Source organism: Leptonychotes weddellii, chromosome 12 (genome assembly GCF_054177405.1).
Source record: "Leptonychotes weddellii isolate Sample4059 chromosome 12, ASM5417740v2, whole genome shotgun sequence".
NCBI classification, from domain to species: domain Eukaryota; kingdom Metazoa; phylum Chordata; class Mammalia; order Carnivora; family Phocidae; genus Leptonychotes; species Leptonychotes weddellii.
Window position 1 is genome coordinate 81,209,806 of NC_138380.1, and position 23,537 is coordinate 81,233,342.

The 23,537-nt window shown below is 44.6% G+C and overlaps 1 protein-coding gene across 1 annotated transcript in view; it reads right to left on the reverse strand.

Moving 5' to 3' along the window:
• LAMB4 (laminin subunit beta 4) overlaps nt 1–23,537 on the reverse strand; it is a 94,267-nt gene that overhangs the window by 44,065 nt on the left and 26,665 nt on the right. Inside the window, exons 10-13 of the mRNA XM_081799708.1 lie at nt 18,658–18,837; nt 16,138–16,247; nt 14,042–14,121; nt 13,317–13,467 (exon numbers count right to left, since the gene is read on the reverse strand). Of these exons, the coding sequence (XP_081655834.1) occupies nt 13,317–13,467; nt 14,042–14,121; nt 16,138–16,247; nt 18,658–18,837 (521 nt within the window). The remainder of the gene's footprint in view (nt 1–13,316; nt 13,468–14,041; nt 14,122–16,137; nt 16,248–18,657; nt 18,838–23,537) is intronic.

The window sequence follows — 23,537 nt, forward strand, 5'->3', positions numbered from 1 at the left end:
TTACTTCATCTGGAGTTAAAGTTGCTCTGTGATCGACCCCAAGCTCCTCTTTATCTGGTAAGAGTTTGACTAGTAACAATTCATTGCCAGTCCCTGCGTTAGGAATGCAAAGATGAATAGCACAGAGTCCTTGCTGCAGAAGAGTTTAGAATCTTGCATTGGAAACCAAAATGTAAATAAGAAACTGTATCAACCAGATTAGGTCCCAACGGACAGATCTATGTAAATGTGTCTATATACCCTCACAACTGCCATAGACACTGCAGATGCCCCTCGGGGATCCCCTTACCTAGTTGGCGCACCCACCCCCGAGTTGCTGTGTGTGTGGCTTCTAAGGGCTCACAGTTGCCTCCTTCTCCAGAGAATTGCCCTCCTAAATACCTCCTCCCCACCTCCAGCCCTGCCCCCGGGGTAGCTGCAGCCAATAGCTTCTTAATACAAGGGTATAAAAAGCTGACCCTGGCTTCTCAGCCGACAGGACAACTTTGTCTGCGGTTTATGCTTCTGAGCTCCTTCGTGGATCAATCCAAAGTTTGTTTTACCTGAGACCACATCTTACTCTTTCCCCTTGTCTTGTTTCTGTCTTTCTCTTATGGAATTTTCCCGAATAATACATCCTTAATAAATCACATGCACCTGAACCCAGTCTTGGGCTCTGTTTCTAGGGCACTTGACCTGAGACAGTCGGCGCCAGACCGTTTCCCTAGAAATGTGCTAGCACGTTCCCTAGGCGTGCTAGAATGGATCTAAAATGCACGACCAGAAGCAGACTCCCAGATGCAATTGGGAGGAGGATCGTTTTGGGTTCAGCTGGCAATGAGGATCCCCGTGTGTAACATGTATCGAGGATCCCTGGACCGTGGTTAGCAGAGCAATTGCTAAAGCTGTCACCTGTGGAGAACTGGGACAGGATAAAGCGGGGAGGGGGGCGCCCACTGGATATTTCTGGCACCAAGAGATGTGGGGGAGCCATAATGTTAATAAGTACTGTGGACTGTGGAAATGGGGGGTAGTTGTTGAATGCCACCGAAGCTTCGATGAGAGATGACAGGCTCAGGGCGATCACCCAGGAATTCCAAGCCCAGTGTGAGAATCCGAGGCCTCCCTGGAGGTATTTACAGACTCCTCTCCTTTAGCTAGATGGCAGGAAGAGCTGAAGTCCAGGCACAGGACTTAGTTGTAAGACTTGCGGAACTTCAGAGAAGCCTGAGTTCTCAGCCGAGGTAAGTCACCTATGACAAAGTCAAGCCCCTCACAGGGAAGAAGAGGGCTTTTAAGACATGGGTGATGCACACGAGAACCTTGAACCCTGAGGTTCCCCTGAGCGCTCTCGGACTACAGAAGTAATCCACTCACTCTTGCTGGAAAATAGAGCCCCTCCACTCCACCCCTGCCACATTTGAGGACAATGCAGAAACCTCAAATGATGCAGGTGTCTTGGAAGAAAATGTGTACCTTCCTCAGGACCTGCCTATACTATCCCTCCTGACCACTTGCCTGATAATTAGGGTCAAGTTTCAGCATGATCTGACTGGGAAAGGGCTGGATCTCTGAGAGGGACCTGGCTAACACAGACCAGTAGCAACTGGGAAAGAATGGCCGACTATGGGTCCTGAGGTTGCTAGACCAACGAGGCAGAATATGAAACTGGATAAAGAGAGTTTGTTGATTTGGGGCCACCAGCAATGTAGGACTTAATAGCCTGGCAAGAGCCCTGGAATCTTGGGAGATGGATCCAATATATTGCTGGAACAGCTCTTGGAAGCTTGGCAAAAGCTGTGGCCCTGAGGAAAGGAAGCAGAGGTTCCAGAACAGCTGTATCAGGCTGTGGAGGAAGGGATTCAAGGCTCAGAGTAGTAGGCGTGCTAGAATGGATCTAAAATGCAAGAACAGAAAACACACCAACTGATTATGTTCCTTGAAGGCCTAGAGGACACTCTATATATCAAGACAGTAAGTAATGAGCTGGTGAGAAGGGCACCAGCATCACTGAAAAGCTGAGTGTTGAGTAACCTCTGTAGGCTGGTAGGATACATCATTACAAAACTGAGCTCCTTAGTATCACTGTGGAGGACAGAATCACAGACTACCAAAGGCTGGGTATCACTTAACTCTCAAAAGCAAGATGGATACAATTATTAAAGTGGGCAGCAAGGTTGGAGTAGGAGACAAGGGGGCCTGACCCGTAGGAATCTTCAATGGAGATGATTAATAGAACATGGTGTTCCTTGGAGCAAGAGAGATGAGCAGACAACAAAGGTATTGCTTCATATATATAATCAAAAGTGATCCAGTATGAGTTAGCAAAAGGCTGAGGTCAGTTGCCCCCATGGCAAGACATTTTGCTTTGTCAAGTTCCTAGATCTGAGCCACTTCTCAGATCCAGAACCCGGTGACTGAAAAGAGGCCAGATCCCAATGAAGAAAGACTCTTCAACACCCTGGCAAGTGTAAACCAGGTACCCAAAGTGCCATCATGGTCCCCTTGTTAGAAGAGGGGCATATAAAGGAGAGGTAATATATGGAGTCCTGGCCTAAGTTCTTTTTGCAATGCGTTCACTGCACTTATGAACCACCATTGATTACTTCCTCCAATTCCTGAGTATGTAATTGCCATAGACCTGCTTAGCAGTGGACATTGGCTCTTTGACCTGTGAGGTAACATAAGAGGTCTTATAGTAGGGAATGCCAAGTAAAGGCTTGTGAAATGCCCATCCGCCTCCACTTTCTCCCCACCAAGCCAATACAGTAAATACAAAACAATATTGCAAATCAGCAGTATCCTCAAGGTACCACTCTCAGGATTTGGTGGTGGTTCCCATCATATCCTCATCACAAACTTAACACAAACCTAACCAGCTGGTAGCCCCACTTGCAGCTGTTGTGCTTGCTGGAGTATCTTTACCAGAGCAGATGAACACCACCTTCATATATGATATACAGCTACTGAAACGCAAAATGTGTTCTTCTCCATCCCCATACAGAAGAAGGAACAGAAGCAATTTGTATTGACTTGGGGTGAGCAGCAGTGTGTATTCAGTCTTGCCCCAAGGCCATTCACATTCTCCCACTCTCTACGACAGTATAGCCCAAAAGGGTTTGGACCATCCAGATATTCCACAAAATAGCACACTGATTTCCTATATTAAAGGATAGTGAAGTTGGGTCCCTTAGTCCAAGGCGAAGTTATGCGGTCTCCCATAGAGAGAATCAGACATTCTGTGGCCTTGGTCAGCACCACTGTCTGAGGGCTCACAGAGTGTCTGATTCACCAGTGAGGAAAACCAGAATACCTCCTCAGCTCAAGGGACCCACTTCGCAGCAAAAGAAATATAGCAGCAATCATGTGACTTTGAAATCCCCTGCTCCTACACAAACCAAACCGTCCAGAAGACGCTAACCTCAGATGGGGGGTGGAATAGGGTCTCCCAAAGATGCATCAGCTTCAGCTAGCTTGGAAATGACACCCTGTGAGGTGGGACAGTGGTCTTCTGGAGGTTGTTTACTCCTTAGGGCGAAGGCCTTATGTAATGCAGTGTCCCCAACAGGGAGAAAACATGGGTTTGGAAATCAAGTAGGAGTAGTCAAGCTCACTGTCACTGATGGTGATCATGGGAATTTGGGCTTCTTGTGCTTACAACTTTAGGCTCTGTGGGTTTTGATGTCTTGATTCTTGGGCAGGAACAAAGAACTCCACTAAACTTAAAGCTATGGCTGCTGCATGGTCACTCAGGCTCCTCATGCCAGTAGACCAGGAGGCCAGGGAAGAAATGACCATAACTGGAAGGGCTGATGCTGTACAGTCAGGACGTGAGGAATATGCATGGCACTGAGGGGCCCACTAAGACACACTTGGCGCTGCCCTACATGTAGCCTGATGAGACCATGGAAACCAGGGGCTCAGACCCTGGAGGGATGAGGGCCTAGGTCATCCTACCCAACAGAAGTGCTAGTTGAGGATGAGGGGAATCTAGAATGGGTGGCAAGGAGGGGGAAGATAGTATCATTTACAACCTTAGGACCAACTGTCACAGCTGAAGGTTGCAGTTTGTCCCACTAATCTCCTTTTGTAAATCTCCCCAGGAATGGTGATCAATGAGAATCCTGGAGAACCTGTGCTTGCATGGAATGAACTTAATGTAAGAAGCAAATGAGCATGGTCAGCTTCATAGGCGTGCAACACGTGTACTTGCAGAGGGTCCCACACTCAGAAGGGCCCCATGTTTGGTTTCATGCTCTGCTGTCACCATCTTGAAATAATAATTTTATCTTTAAAGTTGTTTTGTAAGTTGACGTCTCTTGGGATAATGGAGGGCACATGTGAGCAGAAGAGATATGCCCACCATGTGCTCGCTTGCTTGCTCCCATTTGCAAATAGCTCACATGATGCCGGTGAGCATAGCATTCGAGTGGATCTACTATGCGCATGCGTTCAGTGAGACTAAGAGTGCGTACAAGGTAAATGTGTTACATTTATGACTGAGTAAGCAGGGTGCTGACAGCTCCAGGAAGCCAGGCTTTCTGTTCCAACCAGAACTTGCTTTGAAAGTAGAAAGAGGGCGCCTGGGTGGCTCAGTTGGTTAAGCGACTGCCTTCGGCTCAGGTCATGATCCTGGAGTCCCGGGATCGAGTCCCGCATCGGGCTCCCTGCTCGGCAGGGAGTCTGCTTCTCCCTCTGACCCTCCTCCCTCTCATGCTCTCTGTCTCTTATTCTCTCTCTCAAATAAATAAATAAAATCTTTAAAAAAAAAAAAAAGAAAGTAGAAAGAAGGCAAAGGCATTCTAAGAAAGACATTATTCATGTGGCTTCCCTGTATCAGCCAGCTGCTTACACTGAAGGATGCCTAGGAGGAATAAAAGATAAGGTGACTCCCAGGTGCCCTTTTTGCAGCCCTCCCTTACTCATTAGTACGCTGAAGGTAGGGAGCATTGGCGAGACACAAACCGAGAAGTGGAACGAAAACTAAGTTGAGTTAGTTTTGTGCAGCGTTCCATTGTTCTGGGAAGAACAAGATACAGATGCAAATGTGACTACAAAATACAAACTGTGTAATTTCAGTGATTACACAGGAGCCAAATGCTCTTATGTTTGCAGTGAAAACTGGCATCGCATGACATAAAGATGAATGGCCCAATTCATGCTAATAATTTAACTTTTTAATATTCCTTTTTGGGGCACCTAGGTGGCTCAGTAGTTAAGCATCTGCCTTCAGCTCAGGGTCCTGGGATCGAGCCCCACATCGGGCTCCCTGCTCCGCAGGAAGCCTGCTTCTCCCTCTCCCACTCCCCCTGCTTGTGTTTCCTCTCTTGCTATCTATCTCTCTGTCAAATAAATAAATAAAAATTTTTAAAAAAAATATTCCTTTTCTTCAAGTGACATTAAACAGCATATAAAAAACCACTAACAAGTCACAAGAGAGACTACAGAAGAAACTAAGAAGCTGGATATTTCAGTACCTTCAATGTTCTTTTTCCCTGATTTCCGAACAAAAGGCCATGCTTCAGAGTCTGAGCACTCAAGGAGCTGATGCTTCCGTGCACTGCCCTTTGCTGGGCTCCTCTCCCCAGCTACCAGCTGCTGTGACTGTTGTTTGCTGTCTCACACAGCTCCCTTCTCTTGAGAATTGTCCTTGGATGGGAGCTCCCATGAGGGAGGCCGCCTGCACCTGCCCTGGCCGCCCACAACAATGACTGACCAATGAACACAACAGGCCTGCCCTTGGGCCTCCATGGGGGACAATTCTATTGTGCCGTTTATGCTTCCGACCTTGCCCAGGGGCCAGGCCAAGGCTAGACTCTGCCCTAGACGCGTCCTTGCCTTGCTTTCCCCTCCCTGCCTCCTGCCCTTGCTCCCCATACAGGCTTCTCCTGATGAGCGTCCCCCCAGTAAAGCACGTGCACCCGAATCTCTGCTGTCATATCTGTTTTGGGGGAACCCAACCCAAGACAGCGACTCAGCCCACACATATGCATGTATAGAAAACTGATACAAAATTTTCACCAAAAAAAAATGCCCTTGTTTTGTATTATTCTGTTGCACCAAGCTGGCCCAGCCAATTGATTTCGCTTTGAAAATTACTGATCTGTGGGACCCCAGAGACGGAAACAATGAACAATGTCCAGATGGCAGGGTAGGGAATGTCAGAGGAAGATAAATCTGCGTTGGGCCTTCAGGGATGAGTAGAAGTTTTACAAATCAATCATACAGAGGTGGTTGTTTCAGGCAAGAGTCAGGAGAATAGTCTGTGGAAGCTCAGAGCTGTGTTTCTCGAAGTGCAGTCAGGGACCACCTGTATCAGAATCACCTCGGGGTGCTTGGCCGATTTCCTGACCGGTCCCAGATTCCCTGATTCAGCATCTTGAGGGGAAGGCTCGGAATCTGCATTCTGAATGAACTCCCCAGGCAATACTGACACACAGTAAAATTTGAGGTTCACTGACCTGCACCGCAGAGAGCCAGGGGAGGGGAGGAGCCACTCATCCCCCACTCTTCTCTTTCAGATGGACTCAGAATGAGAAGTCCAGAGAGTCAGAGAAGGCTCCATGGGCATGCAGTGTGGGAACAGAAACCAGACAAAGAGTGAGGCCGCCATACTGGTGTGCATGGATCCGGGAGGAAGAACACTGGCCAGGAAGCCTTCTCTGCTCCCCTCAGCTGGAGATGAGAGTCCCTATCACATTACATGTGCACCTCTTCTATGAGACTCACCCCACCCAGCCACCATTAGTTGTTTGTATACATGGCTCATTTCCACAACAACAATCTCAAGGGCAGGCTTCATGCCTACATATTTTTGTTATTGATCCAAGCATTTCATTCACTCAAGGAGGTCTCTTAAATGGAAGGAACTGACTTAGGTGTTAGGTTCATGAACAAGACAGCGAGCGGCTGATTTCATTTGCTTTCTAACACGCCAGTCATGCGTTACACACACGGGAACACCCAGTGAGTAAAGATCCCAGTGTATGAATGAACGAACAAATGAATGGGCCTAAAATACCCCCAACTTTGGCTAATATAGTTGGATGGCTACAAGGTCCTCAGGTCTCCTTGGGCCTTCTGAAGCCATCGGAGGCGGGGCCCCGTAGAGGGGGCATCATCCTGCACTCAGGCCAGCACTGGCCGACTCCCACGGCCTGGTTCCAGGGCAGAGCCATGCACTATCTCCAGGGATGTCCACATGTCCTTTTCCCTCCAATGAGGGGGAGAACCATTCCTCAGCACTGTACCTTTCCTTACTAAAATAACAAAAAATTGTGAATTCATAATACCTGACTCTCGAACTCCAGAATCCAGCTTTCCAGAAACTTCTGTCTTGAAAGAAAGAAAGCTACTAAGGTTTTGCCCAGAGGCTCTAATTACTTGGAGCTTGTGTCCTCCTTTCGTCTATCCCATCCTTGAGGACACTGGGAGCTTACATGGCCTGAGCACTTACCCGGGCCCCACACAGTTCTGAGGGCAGTCCTGGGTTGTTCCCTTACGGCAGGGCAGACAACGGCCATGAAGAAATGGTTTACCTCATTCCACTTGTCAGCATGTACACTCTGCTTCTGATTGCTCTTCAGTATTATATTGCCTTTGTCAACTACGAAATCGCTCCCTTGTTGCTGGAAGTACACATCACATGTAGGCAGAGCTGTGGCTGATATCTTAACAAGAAAAGAAATGACCGTGTAAGCAACCGACGAAAGTTCCAATTATACCACGGGGCAAGAGTTTCAGATTATCCGATAACTTAAAGGTAATCCCGAGCCTCATTTCATAGCCTCAGGAAGGAGTTACGAAGCAGTTTATAATTTTCTGTTCCTCTGTGAAAATGGGAAATTTTTGGTAGTCCGATGAGCATGTATTTGGTTTCTTTTTAGAGGATGCTGTGTACCGGTAAAATTTGAAACTGGGGAAACATTTATTTTTATCTATTAGTTTTATGGTATTAAAAAAAAAAGCACAAATGTTATGTTTTTAATGTGAAATCTCAAGAAGAAAGTTGTAGAAAATCAACAACAGACATGGTGGCGAGGCAGATTTATTAGCTTATTGTCACTCTGGCACTCCCTAGACCAATTCCTGGCAGTTCTCACAGTTTGTGGGATTTGGCCTTTTGGGTTCCCATGAGAGGTTCGAGCAGGAGAGCCAAATCCCAGCAGTCAAACTGAAGCAGAGGAATTGCATTCATGCAGCTCCAGTTTCCTTAAAATCCTGGCTTCGCAGGCTTCTCTTTGCTACCATGTCCTCAGCGGTGACCCAGTCAGAATCTCCAATTGCTTGTTTCCAGATTGTCGCTGGACTCTGGACATGGGTGTTTCCTTGGTTGATGTTTCATTGTTGGTGTTACAAACATGATTTTTAATTTCACAGGTGCCCTGGTTGTTCGTCACGAGCGCGCAGCCCTAGGGTCAGCTGTGTGGCCTGCTTCCGGAACTCTCTTACTCCAGTGTTTACTGCTCTGATTCTCAGCCACACTCTCTGACCAGCTGCCCGACCTCTGTGATGAGGACCCATGGACAGGCTACCCTGGATTATGCCAATTTGTCCTCTTTTTTTTCTTTTTCTCTTACCAATTGAGTTCATGTAACACAAAATTAGAGACTATTTTATTAATTTTATACAGACAGTATATTATAGAATTAGCTTTATACTATACTGTATTAAATTCTATACTATGTTAAATTCAATCAACATTAACTTTTTGTGACCACAGGTCATTTCTATAAGAAAACAGACCAGTGCTTCCCAAACCGCCTATGAATCACCTAGGGATCTTGTTAACAGGTAGACATGATTCAATAGGTGTGAGGTGGGGTCAGAGATTCTCCAAGTGCAGTGAACTCACAGGCAATACCAATCTTGTTGGTCTATAGACGTTTTGAGTTGCAAGGATATTGCCACAGACTGAATGTTTGTGTCCCTGCAAAATCCATATATAGAAGCCCAATCCCCACGGTGATGATATTTAAAGGGGGGGGGGCCTTTGCGAGGTGACTGGGTCATGAGGGCACATCCTCATGAATAGGATTAGCATCCTGATGAAAGAAACCCCAGAGAGCTTCTTTGCCCCTACAACCATGTGAGGATTCAGTAAGAAGATGGCGGTCAATGAACCAGGAAGTGGGCTCTTGCCAGACATGAATCTGCTGCAACCTTGATCTTGGACTTCCCAGCTTCTAGGACTGTGAGAAATAAATTTATGTTGTTTATAAGCCACCCAGTCTATGGTGCTTTTGTTATAGAAGCCTGGATAAATTAAGATACACACATACAAACACACACACCTTTTGAAGACCCACCAAGAAATCGTTGTTTTTCTTTGTTCTCAAATTCATAAGTTGTGGTCTTGGATTCACATCCTTTCATGTGTCCAGCATCCTGTCTCTTCTCTCTGCTTCCCATTAACTTAGACCCTTCCTTATTCCTGCCAGACTACTGCAGACCGCTCTCCCTCCATCCCAGGCCTCACTTGTATTAGACTGCCCTGGCAGAACACCGAGGACAGTCTTCATCGGGTCAGTCCCTTGCTCAGAAAGCTTCAGTGAGTTCTCATTGCCCAGAGAATAAAATATAGTCTCTTTAATAAGAGAATCTAATGTTCTTTTCCAATACTTCTTCCCTATATGAACTTCCTGTTCTCTGAATACACTTGCACTGTCTCTCCTCTGAGCCATTACTTATAACATTCCTGGCTGGACTGTCTCCTCACCAAGGCCACCAACTGAAACGCTTACTGTTTTCAAGTCTCAGGCCATATTATTCTACCTGTGCATTAAGCCTGTTCATAAAGGATCACTCACTCTGAAATTTTAACACATTGCATGTATCCACTCTCCTTGTCATAAGGCTCTGCGCCCATCCTGAACCATCTATGGAAGTGTATTTGCTATAGTTAAAAATTCCTGGAGGGCAGAGACCCTAACTAATCGTTTTCAATGCTGCCCTTGGCCTAGAGGTCAGTGTTAGGCACTGGGTGGCACATATTGCTGGGGTGAGAGCAGCCTTATGGAGCCAGATGCACCTGGGGTGAGAGCAAGCCTTATGGAGCCAGATGCACCTGGGTTTCAATCCAGGGCCCACAGCCCACCAGCTGTGTGACTTTGGGCACGTTGCACAACCTCTCTAATGTTTCCCTCATCTGGAAATTAAAGATGCTAATACTTAGGTTGTTTGGAAAGTTAAAAGAGATAATGCATATAAAGGGCAAAGCACAAGGCACTAACTAAGTGGAAATTTGTGGGGTTTAAAAAAATTTTTTTAGGGCGCCTGGGTGGCTCAGATGGTTAAGCGTCTGCCTTCGGCTCAGGTCATGATCCCAGGGTCCTGGGATCGAGTCCCATATCGGGCTCCCGGCTCAGCGGGGAGCCTGCTTCTCCCTCTGACCCTCTCCCCTCTCATGCTGTTTCTCTCTCGCTCGCTCTCTAAAAAATAAATAAAATCTTTAAAAAAAAAAAAAATTTTTTTTAAAGTGAACTCTACTCCTGACCCCAAGATCAAGAATCGCATGCTCTACTGACTGAGCCAGCCCAGTGCCCCTGGAAGTTTTATTAATACCAACAGCAACAGCATAGCAAGCACACAACACGTATTTGTTAAATGAGCGCACAAATAATTAGTGTCTAACTTAAATCCTTACTACTACAATTGAGGAGCATGTTTTTAGTGGAGAGGAAATTATTCATGCTGTTATTTTTTAAATGTTTAACATCAATCCCACCTTGAATTTACTTTCCTTTGTCATACATACGACTTTCCAGTTTTTTAAGCAATTTTCCTGATCCTTTAAGCCTGTTCTATAGCCTTGACTTTTTTTTTCCCCCCGTAAAGCTTTAGAGAGAGGAGTAGGGCTTCATGTCAGACACTCCTCACAGTTGGGAGCCGCATCCACACAGGATATGATCCTACTTAATGGCTTGTCAGCACCCAGCAGTGGTGCACAGCGAGTAAATGTTAAGTATCAGTCCATCTACTAGGCAATTACATCTGTTTTGTGTTTTCTTATCGAAAACAATGGGAACGATTATATTTACAGTTGTATAGGAGAGACACCACTGTGTGTCCCCTCCGCTGTGACAGTGGTAATTACCACGTTCACAACACTTCTGACGCCAATATGTGGGTTTATTTCCAACCCACCAAGTCTCTGACACCAGCAGGGTGTCTTACAACTTAACTCAGTCCTGACACCATCTCCCTGGATTTAGTGTTGGATGCCACAGGTTAAGAGCTCAGTCCCACCAGACTGCCCTGCCCAACTCCAGAAGCCAGTAGAAAATCCAGGTTGTTACTGGTACGTCTGTCCAAGCAGCTATAAACTGGGACTTGGGCTCGATAACTTGCTAGAGTCGCTGACAAAACTCAGGGGAACACTTATGTTTAGCGGTTTATTGTACAATAAAGGATCCGTAAAGGATACAGATAAACAGCCAGATGAAGAGATACATAGGGCATGGACCGGACTGGGACGGTTCTGGAAGCAGGAGCTTCTGGGCCCTGGATTTGGGGTGCACCACCCTCCTGGCACGTGGATGCGCTCACCAACCTGGACGCTCTCTGAACCCCATACTTTTGGAGATTTTTATGGAGGCTTTAATCACATAGGCATGATCCGATTAACCCGATCTCTAGTCCCTCTCCCCTTCCCAGAGAATGGGAAGGGGTGGGGGGACTGAAAATTCCAAGCTTCCAATCATGGCTGGGTCTTTCTGGTGACCAGCCTCCATCCAGAAGCCCATCAAGAGTCACCGATTAGAACAAAAGACACTCCTATCACCCAGGAAATTCCAAAGGATTTAGGAGCTCTGTGTCCCAAGCCAGGGTCAAAGACCAAATATTAGAACAAAAGATGTTCCTAGTGTTCTTATCACTCAGAAAATTACCCGGGCTTTAGGAGCTCTGTACCAAGAACCAGGGGGCGAGGCCAATACACATTTTCTATTACTTAACAATAGTTACAGCCTAACTATAAATACTAATATTACTTTATTACTTTCCCAAAGTTGTTTTTTTTTTCCCACTCTCCATCATAAAGACAAAATTAAAACCCGCGAAGAATGCGGACATAGAATTGTTTCATTTGAGGGATGCCTCGGTGGCTCAGTTGGTTAAGCGACTGCCTTCGGCTCAGGTCATGATCCTGGAGTCCCGGGATCGAGTCCCGCATCGGGCTCCCTGCTCGGCAGGAAGTCTGCTTCTCCCTCTGACCCTCCCCCCTCTCATGCTCTCTCTCTCTCATTCTCTCTCTCAAATAAATAAATTTAAAAAAAATATTAAAAAAAAAAGAATTGTTTCATTTGATTCCACCCACCACGGCTGTAAGTCTAAGTAGGGACAGGAAAAGCCTCCTGCCCCCTTCCCCAATTCCAGTCAGTAAAAGAGAACATTCCAATCCTCCTAAGGGGCATTTTCATCCCTCCCACCAACAGTGTCCAGATAAAGAAGAGGTCTCAGGAAATTACTTCGTCACTGGAACCTGGATGAGCTCCCCTGTTTTCTATCCAAATCCTGTCTTCAGAACCGACCTTCCCATGCTTTCTCTCCTTGAGACGTCCACCTCGCATTACCGTTTCCTGTCACATTCCTGCCTGTGGCTGGCACCACGTGCTTGGGAATGTCACAGGAGTCCAACTCATGTTTTCTCTAACCATTCTGCACGTATGTGTCTGCTCCGCTAACGAGACTTTTAGAAAAATATGTTTAGGGAAAAGCTCCCACGGGACTGTGACTTGTAGGAAACAAAGTAGCACGCCAAGTGATGTTTGCAGTCACACACTCCAGTGAACATGGCTGCCTTCGGTGAGAACTGCTAATCTGAGATCAGCTTCAGGAGGCCAGAGAACACAGCATCCTCGTCTGTTAGGAACCTTATTCATTCACTCATTAGCAGAGGTCTGTGACATTCCTACCATGGGTCAGGAACTGTGGTAGGCCCTAGGGCAACAGTGGTGAATGGGATACACATCTATTTCTTCCCTCTCATGGTTTGTAGTGTCGTGGGGAAGGCAGACAAGTAGATGCTCAATAAACACGTGCTACCTGAGGGGCACATTTAAAGAGCAAAAGTGAAATCACAACTTAATCCAATTCCCCCTTATGTGCCAGGCTCTGCACTAGAATTGGACTACAAAGATTAAATAAAATGCAGACTCTGCCCTCAAGAATTTCTATAATCTTCAGTTCTACGATAAATTAAGGTCTACTCTGATCTGCATATGTGGGCAAAACCAGTCTTTTCCGGGTACCTTACCCATGATCTCAAGGGTGTGTTATATGTATGGACTGACACGCCATCAAATCAAATCTGTAAGGCAACTAAATGAAATACGCACCAAAGGCGCAAGTCCTTGCAGTGGGGTGGCTTCCTCTGCCTCGTAGAGATAGAAATTCAAAGGAGCAAAGAAGTAGCCAGGGGCTGGTTCAGTGCAGCGGTGGCCCGTGATGTGCAGGCGACATTCACACTGCCCATCCTTGGGTGAGCACCTGGGGAAAAACAAATCCATCATGCACAAAGGTGGTAATGGGGGGGGCAGGTATAAAATGAAGGCATGGGGGTGCTGAGCTCAATGCCTTCTGAGTTTGGACCCACTCTTTGAATCTATCAATCAGTTGTCTTGAGGAGGAGGTTAGGAGGCCGTGGGCTCCACGTGTCTGGTCTTGAAAAGCCAGTCCAGATCTATGAAACCCAAGTAGCCATTTCTTTCCTCTGATTCTGCTCTAAAGACTGCAAACAGGAGTGTAGGCACCTCTCTTTATAGGGTGGCAAAAAGTTGGTGTTTTAGGCAGGTCAAGTCACACGAGGCATCCATCTTACCACCTCCTGGGATACCCAGGGAGTAGAACTGCTTCTCTCTTCCTTAGGCATATTTCAAGCAAAATAAATCAACTGAGCTGTAGTTAATGTTTCAAGATCATCGCTTTTCAACGCCCTTTTCTTGTCATGGAATAAAGCCCATCGCCGATGACTAAGAGCATATCAGAATAAAATGTGCTTTTATGTGGAAACGTGAGTGAAGACTATAGCCACAGAACTTTGTCATTCATTTGATTGACTTACATATTGGAATAAGCACCTCCAATATCACAGTCGCAGGGAGAACAGCCATGGAGGTGATCTTCCAGTCCCCAGTATCCAGCCTACAAAGAGAAAATGCTCAGCCGCTTCCAGCTATGAAGAGATTTGCTGCTCTAAGTGTACTATTAAAACCAGTGTGATTCAGTTGACTCATGCCAAATAGCCACACAGCCTGGGCAATCACCCAGCATTTCTTGCCTGTGCACTTGGTAGTGATCTTCGAGGACACGTATCTCCCATTTCTGGGACTTGAAATGAGGGGGACAGGCGGGTTGTCTGTGGATGACTCCAAGCTCAGATGCGGTGGCAACTACTGGGTCCTCTAAGAGTATCAATTCCGTCTCCCACTAGGTCACCTAAGGCTGAAGGTCTTTAGCTGATTTGCAACTGCTTTTGCAAAACCAATAGGTTCCCTTATCGCAGAATCCCTAGGGATTTTTACCTCCACAACCCTAAAATGTTTGGGGTAAAAAAAAAAAAAAATCAATCAAGCTGCTTTTGAGATCTTAGTTGAATATTACAGTTCAGCAGGCTCTCTTGCTTATAAATAAGTTGTTTTGGCATAATAAACTCTGCGTGAGAGTCAACTTTGTTTGAGACTTTTTTCATCATTGCAACATCTTGACCTTTATTCAATATAAGCAGCTGGTGAGATACAAACAACTAGTTCTTAAATCTGATAACATTTACTATAAAATGCTAAAAAAAAAAATGCTTCCCCCTCAGATCTCAAGTTAACATGCTCAGACAATTAAAAAATTAAGGTCTTAATAGGCATGGCGATCTTGTTGGAAACAGGTCTGTTAAGTATCAATATACTTTTTTTTTTTCATTAGCTTGGTAAAATTTTATGCCTGATTTTACTCAAAAAGATTTATTTTAAACATTAAAAGTTGACCTAACTTGTTACAAAACACAGGAAAGGAATTTTGATATTTTTCCCAAAACTAAACTTCAGTTCAGGCAAAACAACGTGCCATGACCGGCCTCACTCAGGATGTGGTTGTTAGAACTCCCCCTGGGCTGGCATGGGGGGAGGTGGGGGGCTCCGCGCAGGTCCCAGGCACCACCGGACACAGGATGCGTGGGCTCAGCCACAATGGACGAGCCCCCACGGGGTGGCCCCTGCTCAGTTATTTTCCTGCATCCTCTCCGTGTTGCCCCCACATGGCCCTGGAGTTGGCCTGGCTCACCTTCCTTCATAATTTCTAGGTCACCTGCCCTGTCTTAGAGAGCTCCCTCTTCGTACATATTTCCTGGCTTTCTTTCCCCACCTCCTGCGCCCCATCCTCTCATGTTTTCAGTAAAATGACTTAAAATATTACCACAAAACTATGTTGTAATAGGCATATGTTTCTTATTTATCAGCTACATTTCTTCAGACACATCAAGGTCACTGTTCTTTTATTAGATTCAGCTTTTTTTTTTTTTTCTTTCTTTCTTTGTAAAATGTCACGGGACGAGTTGGATTTGAACTCCCTAACTGCATGATACATTTCTTATGGCATAAAAAAAGGTTTTCTGTTACTAATTTTTAGACATACGTGCTCGTATGTTTAGAGGAGACTGTGAAAAATCCGGGATTTTATTTCCCACAAGAATCTATAATACATGTAATCCTGTGGTTTGGGGGTTTTATTTATTTATTTTTCTAATGAGCTCATCCAAAGTATTTTTTAGGCAAGGAGTGGTAGGGGTGATAAAGGGACTGTATGCGACAGAAGAAAAGACTCCGTGATCTGGTGGGCGGAGAGAGGGGCGGAGATAAATCGTCACATTCTACTGCTTGGCACTTTCGGGAGAACAGCGCATAACACTTCCGACGTCGGTGCCTGGGTGGGTTCAGGCCAATTTGGTAAAAGTTGGTGTGCTGGTGAATGTCTAACAGCCGGCTCTCTCTAGAAGGGTGGGGGCTGATTTCTAGTGTTTGCGGATTTCTGTCGTGTATACAACCTTTCCCAGGGAGGCCTGAAATACATCAGGACAGGAAAGCAATTAACAAGACCGGCTCTCTTCTGGGCAATGGCAGCAGAGATCGGACCCACGACCTACAAGGGCAATCCTAGGCAAATACCTACGGTGCACTCTTCACAGTGTGGTCCCGTGGCGAATGGCTGGCACAAACATCGCCCCGTGTCCACATCGCAGGCTGAGAGGGGCAGACTCCCCCAGGGGTTACAGTCACAGGCTGAAAGCACGGCAAACACAATTATTCTCGTTTTTATTGACCCCACTCTTGTCCTGAAGAGCTCACACGGAGCAAAACGCGTGGCCTCAAGAACACAGAGCCCCCGCCAGCCCTGCCTAGTGTCTGGTCCGCACGATTATCGTAGTGCGCGCAACCCCACCCAGGAAAGCCAGGCCCAGACACTTCCAGAGGCCCCATGCAGTTCTGCCGGATGGCACTTAGGAGGAGACAAAGGAAAAGAAGTTGTGCAAGAGGGCGCAGCTGGGACAGTCACCCTGAGTGATGCCGCGGGGTGGGGGGTCGGGGGGGATCAGCTCGCTTAACGCAGGGCAAGGGTTTCTGAGGCTCGTGGCTGTTAGCGATGGCTCCTTTTTTGGCAGATGCATCTAACGTTTCTCTCTCTCCTCTCTCTCCTTACTGCCTTGTTACGTTTTCTTTTCATCGTCTCCCTCCTCTTTCTCTGCCATGCACAGGCATCCCTGAGTTCTGCCTTTGTTGTGAGGCTAAGAAATTTGCTAAGAGCAAGATACACATTTCCCCTGCAGGAAACACCACTGCTTGTAGAAACAACCCAAATGTCCATCGAATGATGAATGGATAGGTCATATGTGGAGTATCCACACAATGGAATATTGTTAAGCCATAAAAAGGAACGAAACATTGACACACACTGCAACATGGACGAACCTTGAAAACATGATGCTAAGGGAAAGAAGCCAGTCACAAAGGACCACATATTGGATGATTTCATTTGCCTGAAATGTCCACAGTGGGCAAATCTACAGAGACAGAAAGTGGATTCATGCTTGCCCAGGGCTGGGGGAATGGGGGATGGGGAGATGGTAGCTAAAGGCCATGGGGCTTCTTTACTTTTCTTATGGTAAAATACATGTGACATAAAATTTACCATTTTAAATACACCCACACTGTTTTGCAACTCATCCCCAGGACTCGTCCGTCATCTTGCAAAACTGAAACTCTATGCCCTTTAAACACCATCTCCACCCCTTCCTCCCTCCCCCAGGCCCTTGGCAACCACTACTTTGTGCTTCCATGGACTTGACTGCTCTAGGTACCTCATGGAAGTGGATTGATCATACAGTAGTTGTCCTTTTGTGACCGGCTTACTTCACTGAGCTGAACCTCCTCAAAGTCCGTCCATACTGTTGCATGTGTCAGAGCTTCCTTTTTAAGGCTGAAGAATGTTCTGTTGTATGTATATGCCACGTTTTGCTTGCCCACTCATCCATGGATGGACACTTGGATCGCATCTACTTTTTGGCTATTGTGAATAATGCTGCTATGAACAAGAGTGTACACATCTCTCCAATCTTTTGGGTAGACAGCCAGAAGTAGGCTATCGGACTTCTTTCTGGGGTAATGAAAATGTTCTAAAATTGATTATAGTGGTGGTGACACAACTCTGAATAGACTAGAAATCACTGAATTGTACCTCAAAGGGTGAATTTTATGGTATGTGAATTATATCTCACTGAAGCTGTTACAAAAGAAAAAAAAAAAACCCCACAACATTTGCCCTATTCTGGGAGGGCATCAGGTCAATACTGAACCAGGGGAAACACCTGGGTGTGATGGGGATTGGCTTGATGATATAATTCACTATCCTGGAATTTAATGTTGCCATCAAACTCCAGAAGAATGTAGGATTCTGCATGCTGTTCTCTAAACATGCAAATAATCTATAGTTCCTTATATGAGCAAAAACATAGAGCATGATGCTGTGACCAGAGGGAAATTATTTCCCCAGGATTCCCTGGGGAATCTGCAGCTCTATGAGACCCCAGGCAACTCTAAATTTCTGTGATCCCGGGGCCAACGGTCTCCCCATTTGGCCCCAGAAAATTCCCCATTTGGCCCCAGAAAACTCTTCTTATTTCCCCACAACCTCTCCCTTGGCTCTTTAATTTTTGTCTTCTCTTCGTTAGAGAATATAGGACCAATTCCAGAAGGGGTATGAGAAGAAAGGGGAAAAGTAATTTTAAAGAAGGAAAAAGAAAAGAAACAACCACTTGAAGATTGCTTAAGAAGTCCTCAATCTATGCATAAATGCATAATTTAATTTAACGGATTTGTATAAGAGAGTCCAAGTCCAGACCATTTTTCTAAAGGTTTCGCAACTTGGCATTAAATTTCTTGGCATTGTCCCATGTTTGCCCCAGTGAGGAAATGTGAGCGCCCCCTGCTGGTCCCTTATGATAACCTCAGCTAACCACCAAGAGAAAAATCACCCATTTACTAAAATTTGTGGGAGGTTTGTTTGCATCACTTTAGATAACCCAGAGGATGTCAATACCTTGCGTGTTTTACAATGACCGAATTTTAGGGCTGAAAGAGACAGCCCCAAGCTTTAAAACGCATCCGGGCTGGGGGACAGCAGCTGCTGACTTACGCTGACAGCCCGCGGGGTCTGCGGCGCTCAGCCCGTGGTGGTTGGGCTTGCACTGGTCGCACTTGGCTCCTTCCACGTTCTCCTTGCACAAGCACTGGCCGGCCACAGTCCCCAAAGCAGGATCAGAGTGGCTCACACACATGCCACCCGATAAAGTCCCGTCTGGGTCACATTCACAAGCTGGGGACGCAGACACGCATTATCTTAGTTAATTGCAAATTGCGGGAAACCTGAGATATAAACACAGCATTTTACTCACGTTATAACTATTTTATTTTGTTTAAATAATTAAATACGTTTAAACAACTAGACCAGTGGGCGAAGGCTGTTCAGAAATGTCTCCCAGATCTCGGCCTCTGGAAAATGTTGAACGATTCCATACATACATATGTGTATGCATATATGTATATATATACATATATATATATATTTTTTAAGGCTTTTAAGTGATTCTAAAGTAAGAGGATCAGAGGAAGACTGCTATTATGAAAACTGGATGTGAAGAGTACATTGATTAGTTTGCGGGGTGATGAAAACATTTTGGAGCTAGGTAGAGATGCTGATCGTACAACTTTGTGCTACTAAATTGTCGTTCATTTTAAAATGGTTAATTTTATGTTATGTCAATTTCACCTCAATGAAAGAAAGATTAAGAGAAGAAAATAAGACTCCAAAGGTGAGAATGAAGTCTAGAGGCAAGTAAGCATGGGATGTTGTAAGGAAATACACAATATATATATTTATATATATAACTTGTATATTTATATATATACAAATATTTACATATATTATTTATATATAATATAAATTTATATATTATTTATATATTTATATATATAAATACACAAATATACATATATACATATATATGTATATATAATCAAAGGTCGTGAGAGAGTAAGAAGAGAAAAAAACATTACATAAAATATCTACCAAATCTCTGAAATCTGGTTAAGAAAGTAAGTCTGCCCTTCCCCATCACAGAAAAATAAGGATAAATGCTAGCATTCTCTTTAATTCGTCCTGGAAGAAGCACCTTCAAGAAAGAAAGGGGGAGAATAGCAAGAAGGGTTTATATCACCGTTTCCTTTTTGGAAATCTGCTGGCACAGCAAAAGCTGGGATGAAGAGATTCTGCAAAATGAGATGGTCACCTATAGCAAAAGGAGTAACAAAAGCACCACCCCACCCCCACCCCCTTTTCTGTTCAGCGGAAACTTGAACGACTACAGGAAGGAGCACGCTATGAAAAAGGATGCTGATCGTACAACTAATTCCAGAGGGGAGAAGTGATAAAAGGCAGAGAGTGATTTGACTATAAGGAAGAGCTCTCTGACAGTTAGAGCTGCCCTGTAGAGCAGTGACCCCCACATTTTTGAGGGGTAGTGTCCAGGAGAACTTGAAACGGCAGTTGATGTGGCTTTGGTAGAGAGGACAAGTCTGCAGGTAGATAATCAGATGACCACCAGCATCTCTCGTAGCCTCGTGGGGCTGGGTTTCCAAGGGATGCCACTTTTAAGGAATGCAATAAAGATTTAAAAAAATGAATATCCTGATTCTATGAAATAATTATATTCACATTTATACAGGTTTACTTTGGAGGAATAAAAACAAACCCCTTCCATCTAAAGCCGTGTTATGTATGTTTATATAACAACCATTTAGGTTAGTGAGTTTGATGGAAAAAACCTAGTTGTTTGGGGTATTGAAGCAAATATGTGGTTTGTCTTACAGAATCTTTCTATTTTCAACTGTTATTGGATTGTGACTGGTAATAAAATCTTATTACAGAAAAACAGCATTTGGTTATGTTCAGTTTGGGGAAAACCAGAAGAAGCGCAATAAAATTTCTCAGCATCACACAACTTAACTCCAGCAAAATCACATTATGAGTGGTGGAATCTACCAAATCTTTGTGTGTTTTCCTGTACCACATTTGACTGTGTTTTAATCACAGAAGACTTAAAATTAGTCATCCCTTAGGCCTGGAATCTGATTATGTAAATATTTAGGCTCAAACAAGGACAATTCAGAGAAAATTTATATGAGACTGCTGGTCAGTCTTAATAAATGCCATTTGTACACACATAATCCCACACACATAAACATGTGTTTAGGGAAACTGGGGAGCCTCATGGAGGTTGTTTTACAAGCTCCTCATTTGCCTTTCCTTAAAAAAAAAAAAACAGCTCTTTGTTTATAAAGAACGACTTCTTAATTTCATGTCTGGGTACTAGTTTTCTTAGTTTCCTTCAGAAGTGCCATCATTAATTCTAAGCAGTTTTTTTTTTTTAAAGATTTTATTTATTTATTTGAGTGAGAGAGCGAGCAAGAGCAAGTAAGAGAGAGCACAAGCAGGGGGAGTGGCTGAGGGAGAAGCCAACTCACTGCTGAGCAGGGAGCCCGGGATCATGACCTGAGTTGAAGGCAGACGCTTAACTGACTGAGCCACCCAGGTGCCCCAATACTAAGTGGTTTTTAAGGAACAAGACTTTGGTTGACGTGACTATCTGGCTTAGTTACTTCCAGTCTCTTTCCAGATTCCTAGATTATCTGTTTCAAAACATTATATTTCCCTCTGATTCTACCTAAGAGAGCAATTTCTTCTTCTTTTATAAATGAATAGGGTTTAAAATATTAATAAAATATTTTGCATGTGCGTGTGCGTGTGCGTGTGTGTGTGTTGTGTGTGTGTGTAAGGCAGTGGGGGTGGATTATAGATTCTGGTAAAAAAAATGTAGGACACTTAGGACACTGATTTAAAGAAATGTTTTTTCTAAGAATTCAGTTCTTTGTATCAATTTTAAACAGGTCATGTAAGGGAAAATGTTATGCAGTCAGGTACCTACTAAGTTATCTTTTTTTAAACATTTTTAAATTTAAATTCAATTAATTAACATATATTATTGGTTTCAGAGGTACAGGCCTGTAATTCATCAGTCTTATATAATATCCAATGCTCATTACATCACATGCCCTCCTTAATGTCCATCACCCAGTTACCCCATCCCTACACCCCCCCACTAAGTAATCTGAACAAAAACTTCATTTATGCTTTTCCTACATTGTGAGGATTTAAAGTGAAATCTAGGATATTGTATACATTCAGGTGGCTATGAATTACTTCTGTATATGACTTTATTTTATGTGTTATGATTATATAAAGTTTGAAGTTGTAGTTTTATAGCAAACCCCTCCCCCCAAAATAACAAGATATTGATGATATCGCCTAAGAAGCAGGATTTCTGGGTCTTGGGAGAGGCAACCTTCCACGGGCCCTGGGCATCTGAACGTTTTTTGCTGAGTGTGCCAACAATGCAAGGCCCTGACTGCTCTTCACCAGGGCCATTTCTCAAGGTTGTGCTTCCGGCAAGCTACCTTGAGGGATGAGGTAACCTCTTCCCCTGGACAAAGAACAGGCATGCTTCCCCTTGCTATAAAAGCAATGAATCCCCCAAGCTCAGTGTTCCTTGGCTGTAGCATAAACTCATTCGGTATGCGGATCCACCTGGCATCCTTTGAATTGCCCCAGGGGACTCAGGGCTTAGGGACATGGGAACATACACCAATACAAGCATCTTGTTGCTTGCTGTGTCATGGGTAATGAAGTCCTTTGTCTTTCACCCGGGAGTTTCAGGTCTTCCACCAGCATCCATGAAACAGTAACAAGCTCCTTGTCAGTCTGTGAGTAGAGTAAAACCTCAGACCCAGGAACTGGCACGTGGTATTGGAAATCAAGTTGGAGTATTTATCTATGCAGTAATTGACAGCAGTGCTGGGACTGGAGTGAGACAAGCAAGGTGCCTAGGGTATAAAACTTAAGGAGCTGCTCACTGCCAGCTTAGTGCAAGTGCTAGGTGTCAACCCCACATTTACGTCACTCAGAGAGACAGAGAGACCTTCCTGAAGTGTTGGGACCTGGGTGCTTGGCTTGTCTCACTCTAGTCTCATTCCTGCAGGGACGTTCAAATGAAAATAATGATGAGATAACTTTTCATTAGCAAAAATTGAAGTGTGACAAAACCCAGGGTTGGCCAAGACACAGAGCAACGGGAACACTCACATGCTGCTGGTGTGGGTGTTAATTGGTACCCCCACTTAGGGAACAAAGCAGTACCACGTAATTGGTTTGACAAAGTTCATACCCTATGGTCCAGTAATTCCACTTCTCGGTATGGGTCTTAGGGACAGGATTTGTGCATGTGCACAAGGCCACATATACAAGAATGTTTTTTGAAGCATCAAAAGAAAAATGGCCAAATAGATTTTGTCATACTTAGAGGAAGAAAGAGCTCTATACAGATATTACCTACAGATATTAAAACTGGAGACTGAGGGCTGCCTGATATGGACAAATTGCAAAAATATAATGGACAAAATAATGAAGGATACATACAGTGGGATACCATTTATCTGAAATTTGAAAAAATGCCAACATATATTGTTTGTATACAAGAACATATGAAAGTGTAAAAGCTGGCATTGCAATGATAATTGCCAAATATGTGAGTTTATCCCCAGGAAAGAGGGTAACAAATGGGGCAAGTGTGCACCTGGGTCCCCAGCAGCGTCTGTAGTGCTTATTAAGGTCCTAAAGATGATAGCATAAGATAGATATGTTTTGACACGGCTGCTGGTGGGCACAAGGTTGCTTATTATATTATTCTCTATTATTTGTATATGCATAAGATATTCCATTTTTAAAAGTTGAGATTAAGGACAAAATGAAAGATTTTTAAAGATTAAAAAAAAATAAATAAAAGAAGCAAGGTAGGCTGCCTGGGTGGCTCAGTCAGGTAAGCCACCGACTCTTGGTTTCAGCTCAGGTCATGGTCTCAGGGTTGTGAGATTGAGCCAAGCATCAGGCTCCGTGCTCAGCAT